The following is a 16320-nucleotide window of genomic DNA, read 5'->3' as shown; positions in this document are numbered from 1 at the left end:
TTTAGATGTGATTTTTCATAAATTAGATTTTAAACTACAATATAAATGGAATATATATCAATATATAACAAATTCAAACTTCACTTATTTATACTCATAAAGTGAAAAATACAAGACGAAAGGAACAATATTTGTCGCTATTTCTAAAAATGCGTTTAATAAGCATTGTACCGTCGCAGTTTTTCTTATAAAATCAAAAGCTTGTATACATTTTCTTCTTTTTTACTTTTCCTTTAATTTTTGAAAGTAATATTTAGATTAAGTGTGGGATCTCGAATATGACAGCCTTAAAATAAATTAGTACAGTGAATATACATGAAAATAAATTTAGATAAATATGCGCAATGCAGATTGCGTATTCTCCATTTAAGAAGAAAGTTTTCTGAAGAAAACTATTTTTACGTATATTTTATGTATTAAAGAATATGAAAATAGCACATACGGTTTTGTTTTTCATCAGTTTAAGTTATCTTACATAAAAACCCACGTCCCAATAAATAAACTAGTCTATAGAGTAATTCATTGAAAAAGAAACAAACTTTTTTAAATGTGTATTCAATCACAGTTATAAAGGAATCTTTCCGTCAGCATCAGGGATGTTCCAAAGTTCGTCATATAATTACGGATTCTAGAAAAACGGAGGCGGAGCCAGATACGATGCGGAACAAAACACCGTGTTTGACTTATCGGAAAGCTTTAGCACCGAGATTGTTAAATTTGATAAGCAATAGTCACTCTGAACAAAAATCTTCTCAGAAAAGTGTATTTAAATTTGTTAAAATTTACTCTTCCATTGTTTGAAGCTTCGCACTTTTCAACTGGAAATTTTTACAAGTTTTGAAGAAAGGAAGAGTTAATTCGTTTTAAAGTGTGAAAGTTGTGTTGTTAGAAATAACTGAAGATTCCTAAGGTAATATCAATATTTGTATGGTAAATAATTGTAAAAATATCTGGGATATTTCCGTTCGATATAAATTTATTTATTTATTTATTTTTATCATTGTATTAAAATGTCATTTAGAATAATTAAAGAAAATATAAAATGATAACAATTTTACATTTTCTCAAAATGCCATTTTGTACTCAAAATTCAAAATGATTTATTTTGATTAAAAATTTTACTTTGACTAATAATTAAAAAAGTAGTTATGGTTAATTAAAAACTCGTTTTTGTAAGCGTGTATGTTTTCTCCAAGTACTCAAAATCTTGATGGGGTAGCTTGGCCACGCCTACTAATTGTCCAAGCCAACAGGTAAATTCGAAATAGCAATTTTTACCTTTTGCGCAGACGATAATTGCACCTTACTGGGTGATTGACAGCTGATTGACAAAACATTTCAAAAAGAACAAAGGGACTACTCAAACTATCAACGAAATAAGTAATTCTGGGATGCTTAGAAAAACATTCAAATCCAATATTAAGGACAGTCCGACACAACTTCAAGTATTCTGTTTTCGACTAAGGTGCAAGCAACTTCACCATACTTGATAAATCTATTTAGTGTTTAGATACGGATATTTTACAAGACTTGTGATATTTTATACTTGGACTTTTGTGTTACAACAGTATGCTCCTGTTACAGGGTAACCACTATTCTACACCGACTTCAGCAGCACCCTCCAGTATGTACGAGGATGACTTCATGAGCCAGAGAGCCAGACACTTTCCTCTTGGACACCCTGGACTTATGCCATCGCCACAAGCATTTTCTTTCGGATTTCCCGTCCATCCAGCACATGACCCAATGGGTCTTTCTAGTAAGTATTAAATCTATATGCAAATTATTAAAATAAAATAGAGAGAGATAACGAAATAATTGGGGGGAAAAAAGTTAAATGGTTAAGTAACAATATATTTAGATTTTCAGAATAAGAATCTTAGTGAATTGTTTCAAGTTAAATATGTATGCTTAAATATTTTCGTATTTCGTTATTGTGTTTGCTAATAATTGCAATTCGAACTGTGATGAACGGTTTCAATAAATGTTAATATGAACACGAAATTTAAGATGAATTAATGATATTTCGGTAAAATTATTGGAATTTATACATAATAAATAATTAGAATTTTGGAGTTGACAGGTTTTATATTTCACCCATTGAATTATCTTACAGTCTTTAATAGATAAATACAAAAGATGTCAGTAGCACATCTTTCAGAAATCAATTTTAATCATTTTCGAGCAAATTTGGTAACTTTCCTGTGGTTTTCATCAAATATTAATTATGCTATTTTTGAATTATATATCAAATGTATTCAGAATTTGAGAATCTATATATTTAGAAATATAAATATTTTGTCAATATCCTTTCATTTCTATCGATAGTTTTTTCTTCGACATTTAAATGTATATTTAATACATTTATTTCAAATTATTTACAATACACATTGCAATTTAATAATTTACTTAATTTGAGTTGTATTTTACACATAACTAATTATGGGTTGGAGTTGAAGAAAGTGAGGTTGTAATTAGTAATTAAAGTAATAATAAGCTCGTATTAAACTACTCGTCGTCTGCATCGCACGTGGCCAGCAGACGAGAGTAATTGTTATCAAAACCAAGGTCTGAACACTTTCACCACTAGACGAGACATTGTTTTTGTAACAATTTATTAATAAACATCTTCATATTATTTACATGATTAACCATGTCATGACACGTAAAAAATGATATTAAAATAAAATAGATTCTTTTGATGATCAAAAGAGAAGTGGTTTTAAGATATACATATTTTTAACTTTTACCGCCATTTCAAATTTATGTTTCTTGAATATTATATTGATTAAAATTTCGGACCTTTATATATATATATTTGTCAAAGTTAATATAAAACATTTTTTCAGTAATATAAAATACACTGAAAAAAGTGTATTGTATAAATTTGGTATTTTAAATTACAATCAGAAATTGAAAAAATTCACAGCAAAATAAGCCATCAAATAATTTATATACCTAAAGGTGATACACTAATTATTGTTTCCATTTCAACTCTTGTGAAAAGTATTAATTTTCTGTTTCATTCAGAAGGAAATTGTGAATATATTGTTCACTTTTATGTTTATTTCTATACGTACGGTTTAAACTCAAGAAGGCTATAATTTGACAATCTTGTATTAAAATACCATAATAACTAGTTTATCTTTGAAAGTTACGACGTAGTTAAAGCAACAATACATTGGTTTAATTTAACAAGGTATAAGACAGTTAAAAATCTTTTCGTAAATTAAAATAGTTCAACGTTTGTTGGTTGTTATCTACAGATTTTGGTAAAAAAAAAAAAAACACTTTGTTGCAATAAAGAAGACAAAACGTAATTGTACTTACGAAACAACACTATTTATAAGTATGTACAACTTTCTGAGAATTGAATTTCGAAGAGATCTATATGCAAACAAATAATTTGAAACACAAATGATCTTAACTATGGAAAAAATGCATATATTCTTAAGATTATAAACTCTTCGTCTAGTCTTAAATTATTTCATATTATGTTTATTTCATAACTTAAAACTTTATTTATAATTTAGGCCAGAGCCAACAGTTTGGTGGTTATCCCTCACTCGGCTCCCACTCGGACCACAAGCGTATGTTGGGCGGACCAGGACAGAATGAGACTTCAGACAAGAACATCAAGATCACATTGGAAAACCGTGACCTCTGGCAAAAGTTCCACAACATTGGTACAGAAATGATCATCACAAAAACTGGAAGGTATGAATTCTTATTTATTTATTTTCTATTCAAAATTTGCTCATTCAAAATCATATGAAATACAAATAATTTCGCACGGAAATCAGTGTTTTGATTTTTTATTATTTTAGTTTATTAAATATCAAAACTTCAAAGTAATTATTACACAATTAAAAAAGAAATTACAACTTTTTGACAATTGTTTTATTTTTCTCTTGTTTAGAAGTATGAATTTTCCCACGGTAGTAAAATTTTGTGTCAATCATTAATTGTAAACAAAAAAGTCGGCGTTAACAATAGAAATATTAACACCAATTGTTTAAGGATATAATCCGACTTTTGAGAATTAATAATCGGCCTGCGTTATTATTTACAAGTTTGTTTTCTATTGACCTGTAAATATAAGATTAACAGTTGACATTTCATGTCGCTGTGACCTATTTAAATCCATAATTGATGCACAATGCATACTTATATTCTGTATTTATCGCTTCACGAAATATTTTTGACCAGTGTGGGAAAGTTATTTTTTCTACTTATTTTTATTTGTGATCACAGCATATTAATTATTATGTTTTTCATAGGTATCAATTATTTTAAATAATTCCATAAGTTTGAATAATATGTATTAAATTTATCAGCAGACACAAATACCTCTGTTGATGATCTCAGAAATAATAATAAAAAAATCACATACTCATGAATTAAGGATAGAAGCTAAATTCACAAGTACCATCATGTATCGAAAATAGATAATCCAATTTCAATATCGTTTTACTAATCTTAAAAACAGATTTAATTTAACCAATCAAGTTTCAAAGATTATAACACCTCCTCTGCAACCCAATCTCTTTTTTTATTTTCAATCTAAAGAAACGAAATCTTAAATAAAAATACAACAAATTGCTAACATTCGTCATATTGCGTCAGCAAAGATAATACCGTCTTTTTTTATGACAATAGGTTAGAATTATATAAATTCTATAAAAGAAAGATTTTTTTCCTTAGGAGACGTAAAGTCTGATACCGCCTACTATTATTCCGTAGAAATTAATTAATCAGAAATATTATCAATAGAGGGTAATTTACATTCTATTAATTGAAAATTTTCCTGTTTTTCTCTCTCACTAAAAAGAACTGTTCTGTAAAAAAATCGTTTTACTTGTCTTTTTAAATTTTATTTATTTTGGTCCAATGACCCTCAATTTACATGACACGCGCCAGACAAATCTTTTTGCAACTATCGAAATGTAACACCAAAATTTCTAAATAATTTGTTTGTAATCCGCTATAATTTTTGAAAGGTGAATATTTGAAATTGAAAGTGTGAAGACAACAAGATTTGGCTTCTAATTAACTATTATAAAAGACGACCGCTTCTTTAAAATCGTAGTCAGCTGTTGCCTTATTCGGGGCTTTAATCCAGCAATTTGACTGGTAGCATTAAAGTCCATCTGCCGCACGCGACCTCAGCGGTATTCACAGAATTGCGTCAAGTTACATTTTGGCCACCAATTTGTTTGGATCCCTACAGCGCAAGTTAAAATGGTGTTGATTTTCACCGGAATAAATCCTTTTCTTTTCCTGTCTTTTCAAAGATTATTTAGTTGTCCAATTAATGAAATTACATTCAACTGAAATTAAATTAGAAAAATAAAATAGAATAAGTATGTTTATGTGAGGACATCGAATCAAGTTATTTCTGATATGTTGGTTGGTAGAGTTACCTTTTAAGCCATGTCCACTTTTTGTTCATTAGTTTTATCTGCATATTATTAGAAATTCTTTATGTTTATCAAAATACGACTTTTAAGTTTGTAAAATTTGTTGCGAATTTTTTTCTCCCTTTGATAACTATATCAAAGCAATATAATTGTTTTAAATATGCAATTGTATGTGTTAATTGACAAAACAGGAGTCATTTTTAAATAATATATCCAGTAGGTTAAACGGTGTTAATTTTCACTCAGGCAAGGGGTCAACAATCACTTATGTTTGGATCAAAGACTCATAACTCTTTGCATTTTAATAAATACTATTGAAAGTATGTAAATTGCCAATTGACAAAATCGTCACTTAATTAAGTACTAACTAAGGACAAATGTCTTGCATTGTCATAGAAAAGTATGTCTTTTCATTCGACAAATTTATCACCTTAATTCAATTAGAAAATCAAATTTCTCACCACAAGGGTCCTTGATAATTTGAACACGTTGTTATAACACCTTTTCCTTTCTGCAGAAGCATACTTGAAGGTATTATCGTTCTTTACCGGGGGCCGCAAGCAACATCAACAAAACACTTCAGTCTTAAAACACAATAGAATTTGTTTTTATAGAAATAATATATTTATGCAAGGTGTTTATTGAATCAGGTTACGTGTAATATTGTTTTGAAGATAAGATCTTTTTAAAAAGTGATGACACTTACAAGCAGTTACATAAAAATCACACTTACAAATAAAAATATTAGTCCAATTTGTTAATCCTATTGACTTCAAACATTCCATATTGTTAAGGTTATTCAGGTCCTCGAAAAGTTGAAAATTTGATATTCAATACAATGAATTATTTTTTGAAATTATAGTTTAAATATTTCTTGAATTAACTTGAATTATTAATTCATCAACGTATACATTTCATGAATAAATATTGATACTAACAAATGCTGCAATCATGTGCCGTCTTTCCGCCATTAACAGATACAAAAAGGCTGAATGAAAAGAATTATATGTCGTGGTTATTTTCATTTTTAAAATGCAGGATTTTTTTTTTTACATCTGTATAAATGTTAACTATTTTCTTTCAGGCGTATGTTTCCAACACTAAAGGTTGCCATGGAAGGTTTAGATCCTCACTCAAAGTACATTTTATTGGTCGACATCGTACCCGTAGATGACTGTCGCTACAAGTACCACAACTCAGAATGGGTCGTCACCGGTAAAGCTGAACCCCACATGCCTGGTAGACTGTATATCCACCCAGACTCTCCAGCTTCCGGTTCCCACTGGATGAAACAGCCGCTTACGTTCCACAAGCTCAAATTGACCAACAACAACCTTGATCAAAATGGACATGTAAGTTTATTTATTTATTTATATTAATATCTATTTATTTTTCCCCCTCGAATTAACACAACATTTTATCATGTTTGGAAATTGCCGGCAAACATTTTCTATATTTCTTAGTTTTTTAGTTAGTTCTGTCATCTATGGTTCTGTCAAAATTGAAACAGTATAGCTCAATTCCTTGTTTCTATTGCCAAACTTTACATGTTCAAATTCATTAACCACAAGCATTTAAGATACGAAATCTATCAATGTCGCATACGTAATTGAAAAAGATGGAAAAATTTATTAGCAAGTCAAAGAACGCGAGGAACTTCTCGTGAATAAGAAACAAATTGCCACGAATTCTTTTATAATTATCATATTTCTATTCAAAGTTTTTCAAATTGGTGAATAACGTTTAAAAGAAATATCTGTTTTTCGCTTCATCATAGAGTAGTTGTTGATTTTCTTTGGTCCCTATGGGGTCGCGATTTATGTTAGAAGATCACTTTTTATAATTGCATGTATTAAGCGCATGAAAGGAACGCTACTAGCTAATAGATTTTAGTTCCCAAATGAATTAGTTATTGCAGAAAGGGAGTTTCATATAAACAACACACGGATCTTTGTTTTTACTCTGTCGTAAATTATTAAGAAACCACTCAATAATGCCCGAAATGGACATCTATTTTCTATGAAAAATGTTTATTTATTGGAGATTGAAATATCTCAATTTCTGATTTTCTCATTTTGTTTCTTTTTTATCAGGATAGGATCAGAATCGTTTTACACTTTTATCCCACCCCGGCACTTTCATTCTGAACAACTTAATTGGTTTTAATTGCCTTATCATTTATCAAATCTTTTACGCCATTTAGCGGTCTAAAAAGAGGCTATCGAACAACACAGAAAGCTTCCGATAAACATCTAACAGCTATTGAGAAAATGGCTAATTGTGTCTTAATTAATTTTCTGATCAGATATTTAATTTCAAAAACCATTTATAATTGAAATGAACATCTTCTGATGTAACATATCAATTTTGTCCGATTCCTCGTGAAACAAAAAGTTCAAAACGACCCTTGCTGAAAACATACTATAAACGAATGTTGTGAACAGATGGGTTATAAAAAAGTACAAAGAACGTGTGTTTTACTAATTACAAATATAACAAAACAACTATTATCAAGTGATGAAATCTAATTTTCTTTCGGACAGATTTACATGTTTTTCGTTCTATTTATGACCAATTTTCCTTGAAACGGATATCACCGTACCCGCAAAATAGAACATAAAATTTCTATAAAAAGTAGATTCATATTTGATTTGGCGAATTTCAGATATATTGCTATGGTAAAATGTTGACAGCTATAGGTACGAAAACAGACAATAAATGAAATAAGATGTATATTATGTTGTTCCAAAGGGAACTATTTTGTCATTAGTTTCGCGTTATTAGGCGTAACATGTAACATGTACATAAATCATTTACAATCCTAACTTCATAAATATTTAAAAAGAACGTAACAAAAGTCTGGACTCTTGTGGTTATTAGCTATACAATTTATAGTGTCTCTATTCTTATTGGTTTCGCAAAATTAGGAAGAAACGAATTTTTACAGACTTCCAGTTGTTCAATTTATGTTTAGCTTTTTATAGCCTCTTTTATTTAATTAAATTTTACGATATTTGACCATTTTATTATTAACTGTTCCTTTATATTGTAGATCATCCTAAACTCCATGCACAAGTATCAACCACGTGTTCACATAGTTCAAGCAAACGACATTTTCACCATGAGATGGAACTCGTTCAACACCTATGCTTTTGAAGAGACAACCTTCATTGCAGTGACAGCGTATCAGAACGAACAGGTAATCAGTCTTTTAATTTGTACACCTTTAAGAAAAAAGAAGAAAAAAATCTTAACCAATTCTGACCAATTTGATAACGAAAATTTGCGGGAAATAATATGCAATGTATAAACGAAGTAAAAACTATGAATGGGAGTCTAATGCAATCTTAAATAGTTCTGAAAAGTTGATTTATGTTATTCAAATTTTAAAATTTATTTGTATAACTTCTTCAACGTGTTGGCAAAATATTTTATATCATTTGTTTCTCTTACAGATCACACAGTTGAAAATTGACTACAATCCATTTGCTAAAGGGTTCAGAGACAACGGAATGGGTAGGAGGTGAGTTGCTATTCCATTAAAGCAAAGCTGTTTTGTTTAATTCTAAGTTTCAGAATTAAAATTAATCATTTTTTAAGCTTAAAAATTTAAATTATTAATATTTTTAAGCTTAAGAATTTAATAATTAACATTTTTAAGTTTCTAAATTTACGTTATTAACATTATAACGGACCAATCTTGCTTCGAATCTTTAGATGATTATATAATATAATGATGGGAAAAACATTTTTATTACTGTTCTTCATCTTAAAGTCACAATGGGGTCGACTCCTAGCTTTGGTAAAGCAATATAATTAAACTTGATTGAAGCTTTTTATTAGTTTTTGCTTTTCAATATATCTTGAAGCCGATTTCAGATTGTTTTGTTTTCGATATGCATTAAATTTTAATAGTTCTTCTTTCAGGGACCATCGACTGAGCGTAAAAAGACCAGCATCTGACGACATCTCAGAAAAAGGTGAGAAACAGATTTGTTTTGATTTCCTTTCCTCGCCATTTTTTACGCTAAATCGTTACATTATTGTTAAATTTTCTGTCTGTTTAAATAATTGTCTGTCGAAATATAACTCACTTTTTCATCTGAAATCTGCTAGCAGGGCAAATCGTAACACTATTCTAGCACCCCATTTAGACAGATTTGGCGGGTTTATTGCTATTCGGAACGCCATTTTTTACCGAAGGTGTATTTAGTTCTGTCACCTTGTCCGATACGATCAGTAAAGAGACGAGGGAATTCGATCACAACGTATTCTTGATCAAATTAGCTTCGCTATGCCATATATTGATGACGGTAGCAAATTAGATAAGCAAAGTGTTTGCTGAAATACCATCGAAACTTTTCGCACCTTCCGTTGCTGTAATTATATTAATATTTGACTGCCGTCTTGCAACACCTGCTTTTATCGAAAGCTCTAGAGATGCTTAAGATCACGTGCTTTAGTTCAAACAGCAGCCAATCATTTCAGTTCTTTCTTGTGAAGTAATTAAATAATGGTTAATTGACATAAAGAAGAGTACAAAAACCACAACTTTATTCGATTGATTTCCTTTTGCAATAGTAAAGTAAAGAATTGGAATATGATCTTCATGTTTGTTTGATAAATCGGTTTCTTTAATTAATAACTAAGTGATAAAGACTCTCAATACACCATTGACAGATATCTGGTCCGTCTGTATCGGTTGTATGTTTTATAACTACCATACATTTTGCGAAATCTAATGCGATTCGAACTTACGTAGGTGATATCTCTATTCATCGCTGTCAAACTTAATCATACGTTATATTGTTGTTTTTCTTATGCTTCTTGTGACATCAAACACATAATTTGTCAGTTATATGCGCAATAAATGCGCGTTATGCATTCTTTTACATTCCATGAATATTAAGTGAACAAAATAACTTCTATTTCTGTAAAAACAACTTTTGTGAAATTACAGACTACGGGTAATTAAATAAAGTTATTTGCCATCTTTTTATTCTTGGTGGAGTTAGTTTCACCACTCTGTTTCGTTTTAAACCAAATTAATGTCAACACTGTTTAAATGCTATATACTTGGTATATCAAGCAAAATGTTAACTATATAGATTTATATACATACACACTACTAACAAGGTGTCATTTTCTGCTTTTTAAAAATCTCGATTGAAATGAAATTATATACCTTATCATTCTTTATTATAACAATTTCCTTGTTTTATAGATTCTCCAACTTCAAAGAAAGTGAAATCTGAAGATGAAACAACACCGGAAAGGGTTACCATGCCAGCAACTAATGTCTCACGTGCCAAATCAGACGATGACAACGATTCTGTTTCTGAAGCTAGTCACGAGGGTAACCACGACAACGATCTTACAGCATGCCGAATTAAAGACACAAGTATTCCACTCAACAAGACAACAAGCCCACAACAACAACAAAGTGCTATCAGCCCGAATTCCTGTGACTTCATGAGTTCTGCATTAAAACCTTATTCTAGTCATACATTTTCCAGTGTCGGCGACCAATCATACTACCCTCATCATCCATCAATCAACAGATCTCCGACATCGTTCATGCCAGTCTCATCATCTTCATCAAGTTTGTTACAACCATCATCGTCAGGTTTAGGTCTGCACAATATCAGCCATCAACAGATGCAAGCATGCCGTCTTTCCGGTCAAACTAGCGATTGCGCATTACGCCAACCATCCGGGCACTTGTCATCAGTCAACCACAGCTATGGTATCAGGACATCACCGCCTCAGCATCCATCTCTACCATCATGTACTTACATGCAGCCGTCTCAGCCGTACCCAACCCACCTTGCACCAAATGTACACATGATGAATATGAACTTTCCAGGGTCAATGTCTTGAACTAGTGTATAAAAAAAACATTACAATAATTCTGCATGAACAGTTAGGGCCTCGACCCAAATCCGGATTGTGCTGACCATGAAGGTCATGTTATTGACCCGTATCAAGATTGTGCTGACCATGAAGGTCAGGTTTTTGTTGTTTGTGACAATCAAAATAATATACGGATACTCAGAGATATTTCTAAAACTTTGTTAGTTGTATGAAACATGTGACCTTGTTTTGTTTTGAGTTATTAGTTGTACCTCATGTTTGGTCAGCCATCTTGAATTCCTAATTGTATTTATATATGTCCGGGAAATGGACGGATACTTATCCCTACACATTCTTTGTATAGTATGGGTTGAATATTCATATATGTAAATAGCAAAAGAGATTTTATTATTATTATGAACTACTGCAAAAATGTGGTGTATTGATAGAGTGGAGATTAGAACGGTGCTAATAATAATTCACAATTTATTGTTAAAATGTTGTTTTGTATTATAAATGCTTCTTTTTTGGTATCTTTGACAGATCCAAATAAAATATTCAAAAGTACTGACGTTTTCTTTTTTTATTCATAAAAGGTGATATAGATATATATATACTGTATATATGAGGTCAACATATAAGTGTCTAAAAAAGATAGAATGCAATGTCAACGTTAATAGTAAAGACAACAAGAACATGTAAAGAGAAACAAAATATCAAACAGATAAAAGTAAACAAACTGACAAACGAGATAGACGAAAAGACAAACAGTTCACAAACACAACACAGAAAACTGAAGGCTGAACAACACGAACCACTAAAACCCGGGTTAATCTCAGGTGCTCCGGAAACATAGGCAGATCCTGCTCCCCTGTGGCACAATAGGTGTTCATACCAAATGTCATATAAACTCAAAGAAGTGTCGACAAAATGAATACAAAAACAACGACATAAGAAACAAAAGCAAACTAGTCAAACATCTAGAGTACATAACATCCAAAATAATAGACATGCGTAGAACAGCGATGATCTTACTTAAACTGAAAAAATGTCCTACTTAAATCTATTTAAAAAATACAATCAACTACTTAAATCTATTTAAAAAAAAAACAATCAACTGAGGTCGCTTTTGTCAGTAGTTTAAATAAAAATGAGCCTGTAATTCAGTGGTTGTGGTTTGCGTATGTGTTACATATTTGTTTTTCGTTCATTTTTTGTATATAAATAAGGCCGTTAATTTTCTCGTTTGAATTGTTTTACATTGTCATTTATAGCTGACTATGTGGTATGGGCTTTGCTCATTGTTGAAGGCTTTCGGTGACCTATCGTTGTTTATTTCTCTATCATTTTGGTCTCTTGTTGAGAGTTGTCTCATTGGCAATCATACCACATCTTTTTTGTATTATGAAATATAATTTTAAAGCTATTATGAACCGTAAAAGGTCGAAAATAAACCTAAGTAAGGACGAAAAATAGAATCAAAAGATATTGTTTTCCACACTTGTCAAAGCTTAAGACTGAAAGGGTCTAAGTAGGACAGAAAAAAACCGAAGTCTAAATAAACTCATCATAGATACCAGGATTAATTTTGTATATACGCCAGACTCGCGTTTCGTCTACAAAAGACTCATCAGTGACGCTCGAATAAAAACAAGTTACAGATACAGATTTGACTGAGGGAGTTGATATTGATTAAAGGATATAAAGAACGGAAAAAAACGCGGGCACAATTCGTCCGTATGGGACAACCGTCCTGCTAGACCAATATGTATATCCAAGTTACGGATATGTAGCAAATATATGTTCACATTTCGACTCTAAATTAGGCAATCTTGCTTCAAATCAGAATAAAGATGGCATAAAGGAGTCATTGGTAGTATGGAAAAAATATTTCAAAAAAAATTTTGTTGGTAAACTGGCTAAGCATTATCAAAAGTTTAAGGACAATATGAAGCATTCAGGTTTTGTGATAGTTAACACCAAAACAATCAAAAATTAATACCAGAAGAACCAAAGTTGATATCACTACACAACTTTTTCAAAGATACTATTGCATGTCTGTTATAAGAAAAACTAATCTTCGAATAGCGCTAATGATCTTCCAACCCATTGGTAAAAGATGAGACAAGGCCTCTAGTATTTGGGTTTTGTATGTAATTAAGTCGCTGTCGCATTAATGTATGTATGCAATACATCTGCTAGATTTGTTTTTAAAATACATATGTATGTAGACTTAATTGTATTATATTTGCGGGGAATAAATGAAGTTAATAGCACTAGAAACCACAAAACATTACTATACATATTTGTTATCGCGAAAATAATATTTTCAGGAGGCACTCTTGCTTTTCTGTACTACGACATTCGGAACAAGATTATATTCTTCCTTTACTTGTTTGGTAGGCTGGTCCTCTCCCTTGCAACATACGGGTATATCAGAGCCAAACTGATAAAGGACGAAGAACCAGTCTACGTGTTTGGGTATCTTTAAGTGTCGTTGGGTTGGTGTCGCACTGACATATGTATACCCATATCTCCTTTTATTCAAGGAAATATATTAGATGTGTTTTTTAAATACGTATGTATACCACTAAATACATTTTTTAATGACGTTGTAGATTGTTTACTATATACGACCAAGTGTCTTTTATGTTGTGAATTTGTCAATGAATGACAAGATTTGAAAGTCACCGACAGTAATAAATTAAAATTAAACAGATAGCAATGAAATATCAGTATTTTGTTAAACATTAAAGACCACACAGGTAATTCTACATTTAAAGCGGTTTCTGAAACTAGAGACGTCAAATTCTTCTTTGATGAACGTTGTTAAGTCAATTATTAGTCTAATAAAGTTTCATTTTAGTGGGGAACCAAAAGGTGGTATGACACCTAACTACATTTGCTGCAATCCATAACAACTAATCTACAGGTGTTATTTTAAGTCCACAACAAATGATATTGAAATAATTATGAAGATTTTCTCCTTTTAATTAAAATAATGATAATAATGATTCATTAAAAAATAGATAATTTCACAAATAAATATATTCGGAATACGCCATCTTGAGACATATATACAACAAGCAAAAATACTACTTAATAAAAGAGAATTGTCCTTAGTCATGCAAAACCTATTTGCCACTGGACGTTCAGCAACCAACAACCGACCAATCAATCAAAATAAAAAAATAAGATGATATAATTTAAATAGCAACAGTATATCAGGATTTTTAGTTTTGAGCAAAGCCAATGAATATTGTTATATGTTAGGTGATATAAGTGGCATGTAATTCAGTGGTTGTCGTTGGTTGCATGGTCATCATTCAAGATTAATGAAAAAGAGTCGTAGCTTTTTCTAAACTAGCCTTCGATAGTTTAGAATGAGATACGTGGGTTTTTGAAACAATGAAATTTGGATTCCGGTCAGTGTGGGAATAAAATGCACCAAACAGTTGTGTACAAATCACTGTTTCAAGATATAATGCATACCGTAGTATGTTGTGAAAGTCAAAACATTGTTGCACAAACCAATGTCGTAAAGTTATTATAATTTAAATATTTTTACATTACAAGAATTCAATTCGTTTAACGCAACTTTCAGCACTACTTTAATTTCGTGTTATTGACGGAGGAAGCCGGCGTGACTGGGAGGACATACTTCGACAGGAAAACTAGCAATACTATAGTCGATTTGAGTTGAACGCTAAGAAAGTACTGTTATGTGCGGGGTTCGATTTCACCATCTTTGAGCTGACAGGCTAGGGGTTAGATTTTATCATGATGAGCAAACGTTCCAATGATCCACAACCTTCGTGGATTCGGAAACAGCACAGCAAAGTCCTAAGTGAGATAATGAAATTACTTGTTTCGTCTTTGAAACAAAGTGTAATTGGTAGGGAGAGGGGATGGACGTGTCTAACTTAAGCTTGTTGCGATAAAAATATCATAACGTTATTGCATTTTATTCTTCATTTGATATGTTTGAGCTTTCGATTTTGCACATTGCTTGTAGCTGAGGAACTTTTGGTCTAGCATTTTCTTCAGGAGTTAGGTATCTTTGTTATTTTACTTTTTATCAACAAGATATAACCTTTAAATATGACCATACACTTGTAGATGGATAAATTAAGTACATGTATTCTTTTATGTCATTTTAGTCATATAGCCCCTAATGTGTCTACATACTGGTATATTGCTATCTCAAATGTTTAGTTAATACGCTATGCGGATCAGTAAATCCAGAAATGCTCTTCCAAGGTACGAAATTTATAAAGGGATATTTTCATTGATCAGAATATCTTTTGTGTAATCCTACGTATATCTTTATAAAAAAAATTGAAGATTCATAAGTTGAATCAGATGAAAAAAGTTGTGAAAAAAATACATGTAAGATATGTGAATGTTGTCCACATTTACTGTTTTGCACCTCTCTCATAGATCAACGTGCTGGCAGACGATAAACACATTGTAGAGCCAAATAAAAAGACGCACGTGACATCCTATACTGAATACTTAAACTAACCATATGTTAGAAGTAAACCAGTCTTTTTATTACAGAGTAATTTGAATGTATAAATTTCATCAAATTTGAATATCTCTGCAAATAACCATAATTGTAAAGTCATTTTAGCAAGATAAATTGATTAAAAATTGACAACAAGTATTTAGTATCGCTCACTTCGTATCATGTTTTTGTTAATCACGATTTCGTCCTTAAATGTGGATACTTCTGTTGAATTCATTAGAAATATAGCTTCTTCTCCATCATTTCGTTCATTGCGATATTCAGCCATTCGAGAAAAATTGAGAAATTCGTATTCAATGGAGTAAAGTGGTAGAATATTTTTCTTTGAAAAATGGTAAAAAGGACAGTACCAATTGGAATTTTAGGGAAAATACCAAGTGTATTGGTCCGACTAGATATGACTGACAATTTCGCACGACCAATGTAACCAACGTGTGGTGCATCAAAATTTATCAAACTTGTTAGAACCGGGTTAAATGGTGCAGAATTAGAGGAATAATTGTATTGCAATAAAGAAAC

At 31.1% G+C, this 16320-nt stretch overlaps 1 protein-coding gene across 3 annotated transcripts; it reads left to right on the top strand.

The window, feature by feature from the left end:
- Window positions 1-709: 709 nt before the first annotated feature.
- On the top strand, window positions 710-11838 carry LOC139526981 (T-box-containing protein TBX6L-like). Of its 3 annotated transcripts, XM_071322183.1 has the most exons (8): window positions 710-910; window positions 1585-1759; window positions 3534-3717; window positions 6505-6772; window positions 8473-8619; window positions 8876-8943; window positions 9336-9400; window positions 10645-11838. In XM_071322183.1, the coding sequence occupies exons 2-8, from the start codon at window positions 1627-1629 to the stop codon at window positions 11298-11300; spliced, it is 1521 nt and encodes a 506-aa protein (XP_071178284.1). In that variant the 5' UTR covers window positions 710-910; window positions 1585-1626; the 3' UTR covers window positions 11301-11838. The 3 variants fall into 3 exon arrangements, with proteins under 3 accessions (XP_071178284.1, XP_071178283.1, XP_071178282.1); XM_071322182.1 differs by lacking the exon at window positions 710-910 and having other exon boundaries at window positions 1383-1759; window positions 9348-9400; XM_071322181.1 differs by lacking the exon at window positions 710-910 and having other exon boundaries at window positions 1383-1759.
- The last annotated feature ends 4482 nt before the right edge of the window (window positions 11839-16320 follow it).

Source organism: Mytilus edulis, chromosome 6 (genome assembly GCF_963676685.1).
Source record: "Mytilus edulis chromosome 6, xbMytEdul2.2, whole genome shotgun sequence".
In the NCBI taxonomy this organism is placed as follows: domain Eukaryota; kingdom Metazoa; phylum Mollusca; class Bivalvia; order Mytilida; family Mytilidae; genus Mytilus; species Mytilus edulis.
This window is presented reverse-complemented; position numbering and strand designations above follow the sequence as displayed.